Source organism: Piliocolobus tephrosceles, chromosome 5, assembly GCF_002776525.5.
Source record: "Piliocolobus tephrosceles isolate RC106 chromosome 5, ASM277652v3, whole genome shotgun sequence".
In the NCBI taxonomy this organism is placed as follows: Eukaryota; Metazoa; Chordata; class Mammalia; order Primates; family Cercopithecidae; genus Piliocolobus; species Piliocolobus tephrosceles.
In genome coordinates this window covers 85,039,372-85,048,247 of record NC_045438.1, presented here as the reverse complement: position 1 = coordinate 85,048,247, position 8,876 = coordinate 85,039,372, and the positions used below count along the sequence as shown (strand labels likewise).

At 40.3% G+C, this 8,876-nt stretch overlaps 1 protein-coding gene across 1 annotated transcript; it reads right to left on the bottom strand.

Moving 5' to 3' along the window:
* Positions 1 to 451: 451 nt before the first annotated feature.
* GJB7 (gap junction protein beta 7) lies at positions 452 to 1,287 on the bottom strand. Its single transcript, XM_023205318.1, is given in 3 exon segments — positions 452 to 1,028; positions 1,030 to 1,257; positions 1,259 to 1,287. Coding segments are annotated over 3 exon segments (834 nt in total).
* Positions 1,288 to 8,876: the final 7,589 nt, after the last annotated feature.

The following is an 8,876-nucleotide window of genomic DNA, read 5'->3' as shown; positions in this document are numbered from 1 at the left end:
GTCTCCAGCTGCCTAATGTCCTATCCCACAGTTTTTCCCTATAGAGATTGAGTAGGACAGGGAGTGGGGCCTTGGCTGCCACTTTGGAAAGACTGCCAGTTCCTTCATTTCAGCTCGAAGGCCATCACATTTGTCTAAAGTGTCACTTTTTGTATTTTCCAGTTCATTGTGCACAAATTGTAATGAGATAGTTAGAAAAAACAGAAAACTGACACAGGGTTTCTTTTTTTGTTTTTTCCTGAAAAATCTAAGCTCTTAAAAGAATCCTGTTAGATTTCTTCAGACTAATTTGCAATTACCTGTTCTAAAACAACTAATGTTATCCACATACTGGAGAACCCTACAACAAAACAATGAGACCTCTGTCTAGTGCTCATAAGTGAAAGCATATTGACAATGTAAAAAAATTCCTCCCAAATGATACTAAGGCTGACATGCTTTGTCTTCCAACTCAGCTTAGGCCTTGCTGAGGAGGGATGCAGGTTTTCTTTGTGTAACCCTTTTGCGTGTCACCAAGTAGCTTTGCTTCAGGTAGTGGGAGTATGTTTCTGGCCAAGTGTGAATTATGATTCTGGAGTAGGGTCCCTCTCCTACCACATTCAACATGTCTGAGGCTGTGGCACTCACACACTGAGGAATTGGGTTTTTTTAAATATTTTTGGAGACAGCACTTAATAAAGCACTTGAGAACCAGAAAACTCAGTTCAATGAAATTCAACACAATACACAAGCATGAGGTGATGACCAAGAAGAGGATGAAGACCGTCTTCTCAGCGGGTCTGGAGATGAAGCAGTCCACAGTGTTGGGACAAGGCTTCAAATCACACTTTATAAGGTAGGGAACACTAAAGCCATCATATAGCTTATAAAATAGAACAAGGAAGCCAATTTCAAAACCAGTTTTAACAATGAGGCTGATAAGATAAGTGTACCATAGACCACCATCCATTGTACCTAGGCTGACATAGAGTTTGTTTCTGTGCCTTTTCTCTCTACTCTTACGATGGGCTACATGTAAAACCACCAAGCGAAGGTGTGGAGACCATGATCAGTTGTAAGGCCCAAAGTCTGACTTGGGAAATGGGGAAGAAGTCATCAAAACACACATTTTCACAACCGGGCTGTCTACTGTTGCACTCAAACTCTTTCTGCTCATCTTTCCACACATGCTCTGCTGCCACCATATAGACCAGCAAACGGAAGACAAACACGACAGCCAGCCAAATCCGTCCAATCCCAGTGGAGTATTTATTCACTCAGGAGATCTCTGAGGAACATTCAACTCATGACTTAGGCTCAAAAGAAGGCAAGACTCTGCAAAATAAAACAATTTCATCAGGATTCATTTACTTCTATTCTACAGATCATTTCTACTATTTGAGGGATTATGTAAGATAAATTACAATATCTGCATTACAACAACTCTGGTGGTTTAGGGCTCTCCAAGAATCCCGAAGGATATGCTTACGTATAAGGAGATGATACAACTGGTCCATGGACATAATTAATCCTATGTCCACTTTAATTTGAGATTTGGTTGGTCATCTACCCCACTGCCCACTACCCCATTTTCAAACAATTCTGTGATTGGCAAAATCTTTCTAGTTTATTGCTTCCCTCTAAAGATGGATGGGTCATGTTACTGATATGAAGAGAATTAGATATGAATATCAAGGTGATCCTGGTATCTTGAGATGTCCTTCACATGCCAGATTGTTGACGCTGTAGTCTCTACTCACTTTCTCTAATTCGCTAATGCCCCTCCCAATCCTTGAGGTTTATTACCTGCTCCTACTTCCTCTTGTTTCGCATATCCCATATCAGCAGCTCAGCTTGCTACCAATTTGATAATGAAAAGTGAAGCTCTCCAATACAAACTTCCTCTCCCTCACCCTCCAGACTGACATATTCACACCCAATTACCTTCTTTACCTAGTTTGGAGGGAGAGTCTCCCTCTTCTTGCCCCAAAATAATCATTCACACTCTATATCCCATTCTTGATCTGTCAGTTTTCCCTGTTTTGTACTCTGTGGTCTTCAATCTCTCTTGTCTCCTTCCTCTCAGCCTACAAATATGCTTAAATGTCCATTTTTAGTGGGGGAGAGGGAGAATCTTCATAGCTTATCTTGCTGACAGTCTTTCTTCCTTTATCCCTCATTTCTACTTCCTTAACTGTTATTTACTCCTCACCTCGCTGAGTGTAGGTTTTCTGCTCATCATTGTACTTAACATTTATTCTAAAGTTAGCACTGTCATGCAACTGCCAAATCTTGTGGACACTTGAATTTTATGTAATTTTCCTGTGACATTTGACACTGTTGCCTGCACTTGTGTTCCTGAAACTTCTTCAGACTTGAGTTCTACACCACTCTACTCTCCCTTCTTGTTTCACACCTCCTGATTCTTTCATCTTCGTTTTTGTTGTCCAGCTCTTAAGAATTCTGTCTTTTGCTCTTTTCTTACTCTTCATGCTCTCCCTAGAAAATTTCACTCATCCCCATGGATTCGACTTCTGCTTTCACCTTCCTGACTCTCTCTAAACCTACATAGTTCCCTGACTCGTGGTGATCATCTAAATGTCCCACAAGAATTCTGAACTTGATACATCTACAACTGAATTTATTCTTTTCCTTGCCCTTCGATTTCATTCTTATTGAATGGCATCACCAACACCAAAGCGCCCATCAGAAATCTCATATTCATCCTAGACTCCTCTCCCATAATCCTTTTTTAATTGCCCACAAAGTTCTTCAGATTCCTCCTAAATGCATCTCAAATCCATCTCCAGGTCACTGCTGAAATCTCATCACTCCTACAACTCTGCCACTAGGTTCTATTTCCAGTCTCATCATCTCCTCCCCTTGCCTTCTAGTTACATCCTCGATACTATTTAATTCTCTTAAACTTCTTCGCATCTCTTGCTCTTTTCCCAATAAAAGCTAGTAAGGATCTGAAGAGTCTTCTTTTTCATTTCAGTGACATTTTCTTTCTGGCACTGACTGCTTCCATCTTATCATTGAACTCCGTGGGATGGGCCTGATTCATTGTTTGTTGGGTCCATGATATGCTCAGAACTCTGTTCTGTGCTTTTGAATTGATCTCTCAAAACCACTCTGAAAGGTGGTTTGTTTTGTTTTGTTTTTTGTCTTTGTTTGCCTTATGATGATGGTGGTTTTGTTCTTGCAAATGAAAAGGCAGACTCAGAAATGAAGCCACTTTCTCGAGGTCACAAAGTAAGAGGTAGAGCAGGGCTCAAGTCTAATTTCCATTATCTGACAGCAAGGTTTCTCAACATTCGCACCATACACATTTTGGGTTGATTAATTATTTATTTCAGCAGCTGTCCTGTGCATTGTAGGAAGTTTAGCAGCATCTCTGGCCCCTAGCAGCTAGAAACCAGCTCCCCTACCATTTGTGACAACCAAAAATGTCTCCATATATTTCCAAACGCTCCCTGGAGAGAGGAGACAAAATCTTCCCAGTTGAGAGCCACTTTTTAAACTTTCTACCATAACCAGTAGATATGGGCTAGAGCTCCAGGCCTGCCACTAATTTACTTTATAATTTCTCAGGTGAAAGCTTTGCGTTTTCAGCTCGTGTTTCCTATTACAATAATTTATACTACTTGTTTTCTGCATAGACTCAGCCAAAAGAAAATCATGGAAATGGTGATGTGAGGGGAAACAGGGAGTTAAGAAAACTGAGATGTTCTAATAGCATGCATGTTGGGAGCATAATACATGTTCTCTTACAGAGGAAGCAATATAGAGCAAGCCCACATTCCAGAGCTCTGAGAAGGCAAATGAAGGCTAAGAGGTATTTTCAGGGAAAACAAAGCTACGTGTACCCAATGCCCTATTCAGCAGGGAATAAATACTTCAATGTCCTTGTTTTCAGGACACAAACAAAATTGTATTAAATAAAAAGGATTCTTAAGCCTACTGGAAAGGTTAATGTCTTTATGAATTATTAAAGCCCCAAAGATTAAAAAGGAAAAAAAATTATGTTTCCCCATAACATGTATCACTGGGCGTTTGTCCATATTACTCAAGAGGATAGTTATGTAATCTTACTGAACATTTGAAAGTACCTTGTTGGGCATTTTAGAGGTAGGAGGAAGGTAAGATACTGTGTTGCTAAAAGAAAGGCAACAAAAAAAAGTGACTGATCTTTGAATAGAATCCGAGGATGATGACATCAAATGTCATAATTATGACTTATCTGATAAATGTCCATCCTGTTTTTAAAAAATTTTTTTTTCAAATGGAGTCTCGCTCTGTTGCCCAGGCTACAGTGCAGTGGTGCAATCTCAGCTGACTGCAACCTCCGCCTCCTGGGTTCAAGCGATTCTCCTGCCTTAGCCTCCCGAGTAGCTGGGATTACAGGTGCCTGCCATCACGGCTGGCTAATTTTTGTGTTTCTAGTAGAGATGGAGTTTCACCATATTGGTCAGGCTGGTCTTGAACTCCTGACCTTGCGATCTGCCCACCTCAGCCTCCCAAAGTGCTGGGATTACAGGCATGAGCCACCGTGCCTGGCCCCTATTTTCAGATATTTTGCTGATGGAAAGACAATGACATTCTTATCCTTTACAATAAGAATATAAAAATTAAATCTGAAAAAAACCTAATAAGAAACACTATGAAATCAGAGACCTATCACTCTTTCATACGTATATATTTGGTTCTTGTAACAATTGGAGAAAGCTGTTTATAGAATAATGTTTACAAAGCAAGCCAATTAACAGACATCTGGAAGATTACCATGTAGGAAAATCATATAGTGAATCCTTTTAAATCCTTCTTGCCTCTACATATATGTCAATGTTCCCAAATCATGTATCTCCAGTGCAGACCTCTCATCTCTGACTTTCAGCTGCCTTCTTGTCATCTCCACCAGGATGCCATCTCATAAACTTAAAATATTCAAAAGTGAAATCTTGCCAGTACTTTCTTCACTTTCTGCCTCCCAGCCAAAGCAATGATCCTTCTCAGTGTTCTCTGCCTCAGTAAATTGCACCACCATCCACCCAAGTGTCGAAGCCAGAAACTTGGAAGTCATTCTTCATCCTTCTCTCTGCCTCAAACCCCACATCCAATCTACATTCAAGGCCAAAGTTTTTACCTTTGAAATACATAGCAAAACTTTTCACTCTTTTCATCTGCACTTGCACCACTCTAATCCAAGCCACCTTCATCTCCTGCCTAGACACCATAGCAGCTTTCTAGCTGTCACTCGTTTTCTCATTCTTGCCCCTCCAACCCATTATCCATTCAGATTAACTTTTAAAATGGAGACTGTGTATTCTCATTTCTCTGCCCTACCATGGTTTTCTGTTGCATTGAGAGTAGGGGAAAAGAGGCCAAACTCTTATCTGGACAACAAAAGCCTGTGTAGTTGTGCCCATGCCTGCATCTCCAACCTTGTCTTGCACATCTCCAAAGGATACTGAATTCCAGACACGCTTTCCTTCTTTTGGTTTCTCCTTTACACAGTACATCCATTCTGTTCCTCCTTCCTACAATACTCTGGTCCCCTTAACCTGAGTCAGAGTGGCTTTCCCTGACCCCACTAATCTAAATTAGGTTTTCCTTGGTATTCTTGTTCATTATGTTGGCTTTTTTCCTTCATGCCACTTATAAGTTGTAATCATATACTTGTTTTGTGATTAATGTCTTTACAGACCACATGTTCTTTAAGAGAAGGAACTAGAGTTGCCAGATGAAGCAAATAAAAGTGTAGAATGCACAGGAAATGTTGAATTTCAGATACTACACATAATAATTGATTCTCACTATGCCAATTTACCAAGCAGCCTTCTGAGTAATACTTTTTTTCTTGCCGAAATGGTTTATGCTGTGCAAGGAAGTCCTCCTGAAATTAGACACAAGAGTTCTAGTTGCTGGAGATGCATTTTATAAATCAGGTCCCTGGGCTTGGCTCATGTGGATGAATCCCTTAGAATAGATTGAACTCTGAGTAAACAATATGCCTGACTTTCTGAACTTTTGGAACTGAGTGCCAGTTCTGATTGTGGTGACACTGTTGAGACCCCTGTTGAGCAGCCCCCTTGTTCTTCTCTTATTACAGTATGAGCTTTGCCACACCAGCAATTTCTCGCCCAACACTGGAGGCTTTACTTCCTGTGAGGTTCAGGCAATGTCAAGCTGGCCTCTGGGAGGAAGACAGGCAAGGCTACCTGCATAAATACTGCCCAAAAAGCCCTTGCACTGCTGGGAGCCAGAGAGCTGCTTCGTCATTCCCCAAAAGTGCTGGTTTGAAACTTGTGTTTGAGGAGCACTGGATTTCCAATTGCCTTGCAGATTGCCAGCGACACTCCCTGAAAAATCCATCAGCCTTCATACTCAGCTCCTTTCACCTCTTAATAACAATAATGCTTACCCTTGGGCACTTGACCATTTCTGCAGCATTTCACAGCATCTCATCCAATGCTTACCTCCATCTTCAATAGTGAGCAGGATGTATGGTACAACCTTCAATTCAGTGATGGAAAAACTGAAAAACCCAGAGAGGTAGGAGAGTCATCCAACACTCCCAATAAGTCAGTAGCAAATCCAGCAGTAGAAGAACCCTAGTTCTGCATGCTAGTCTCTGCTCTCCCCTGAGTGCTGGATTCTCTGGTCCATTCATAACTCTGTTCTGCCTTGCATACAAATCATCTAACCCCTGAAGAAAACTATTTCCTCCCACAGGCATCTTTCCATCTCTGAGTCCTGTTGTGCCTGCGGACACTAGCAAACTCTAATTCCCTGTCTGAACGAGGCATTTTCATTTTTGAAGATGGCCTATTTGGAAAATCCCTAAAACGTTGTTTCACAATCTGTGGTCCCCTGAGGGTTTGTTGTTATATTCTCAAGTGTCTACAAGAAGTTTATATGTACGTTCATATTCCTAAGCTTTTAAAAAACAAACAGAAAAGCAAAAAAGCTGAATGCCCAGCTCATATTTCAGGACTGCCAGAGGATGTCAGCATTTCTGCACTCATATTTATGAGCATTCTGCAAACTACACAGCACTCAGGCCCAATCCAGTCCACCACCTGTTTCGTAAATAACACTTTTTGAGACTCAGCCATGCCTAAATGTTTACTGTTGTTGATGGCTGCTTTCATGCTAGAACTGCAGTGTGGAGTAGTTGCGACAGAGACAGGATGCCCCTCAAAACCTAAAATATTTACTATCTGGCCCTTTGCATAAAACATTTACATAAAATCATACTGGAACCAAGTACCAGAACTTCAATTATTTCAGCCTATGAGAAACAACACATAATGAATGGGTATGCTCAAGAGAAAGTCAAATAAATGAAGCACGATGGGTAGATATACAGCAGGAATGAAGCCTGCTAGTAGTTTGATTGGAGACAAGTGGTAGACAACAGACAAGCCATCACCTGGCCCACAGAACAGGTGAACCCAGCTTCAAAGAATCAGGCTTCTACAGTCAGTAGCTGGTTCTCTTAATGAGTAGTGATTTAGTTTCAGCAACATATCTTCTGTCGGCTAAACTTTAATTATTTTAATTGTATTGGTTTTGTAATGTTCAATTTTTATTTTGTAAATGTAGATGCATAAGAGCCATAAATCTACATGTAGTTTTAGGTTTCATACATGTAAATAATTGTATATTAAAAAAATAATTTTTGACACTGGGAATCCATGAAATACTGAGTAGAAAGAACAGTACCCACACAGGCCAACATATGTGCATACACACCACTTGCAAGGTTTTTAAATTTCCTGTATAAGCATTGTCATTTTTAGAGAATCCCCTATTAGAAACAGTGCTAAAGTTGCCCTCCATCCACACAGAAAATGTCCCTAGAGGGTCCTGGACTGCTCTTCTGTGCCCCCTCGTCCTGCTCATTCACATCAGCCCTTACACTTTTTGCTCAGGTCTGGCATTCTTTCTTGGCTACACTCTCTGAAAGCTCTAGAGTCAACCACACATTCTACGTAGGCAACCTTACTTCGTGGCAGCTTATCCAGAAAGAGCACATGTGATGCGGCACAAAACTGAATGGCAGTATGATGAGATTTGCAATAATTTGGATAACTTCTGTCACTGAAACTTTTTAAAAAGAAGTAATGACTACCCAATTACAAGAAATGCAATTTTCCCTTTAAATAGACAAAATCTATCGTAAGAAAAATAAGCTTAACTTACCTCTTGACACAGATGTGGAGATTAATAAGAGATCCAGTCAGTTACTCATTTGATTTAAAAAAGCATGAGTTGATTATATTGTTTCCCTGAAAGCAAACTAGTGCTTTAAGCCCGTTGTTTCCAAGGTAGTATAAGCCAAACAGGTGTAACCTGATCATTTGTTTTGGCACATAACTTAGATAAGGATTACTGGGTCTCTGCTGTTTTCAGTATGTATTGAAAGAGAACTGAAACTGGAAAAAATCCAAAGTCACTCATATACACACAGTTCATTGAATATTCCTTTGTATAAAACCTTGCTATCATCTACACAAAGAACCTGGAACAATGAGAGTGTGTTTCATCTCTTTAAATGATTTTCCAACATTTTATCAAAAACTACCTACAAAAATTCAATGAACAAAATAACAATTTAAGTTAATTTATCTTTGATGAGCTTAATTTTTTTTTTTTGTTTTCTACTTTTTTTTTTATTATTATACTCTAAGTTCTAGGGTACATGTGCATAACATGCAGGTTTGTTACATATGTATATCTGTGCCATGTTGGTGTGCTGCACCCATCAACTCGTCAGCACCCATCAATTCATCATTTATATCAGGTATAACTCCCCAATGCAATCCCTCCCCCCTCCCCCCTCCCCATGATAGGCCCCAGTGTGTGATGTTCCCCTTCCCGAGTCCAAGTGA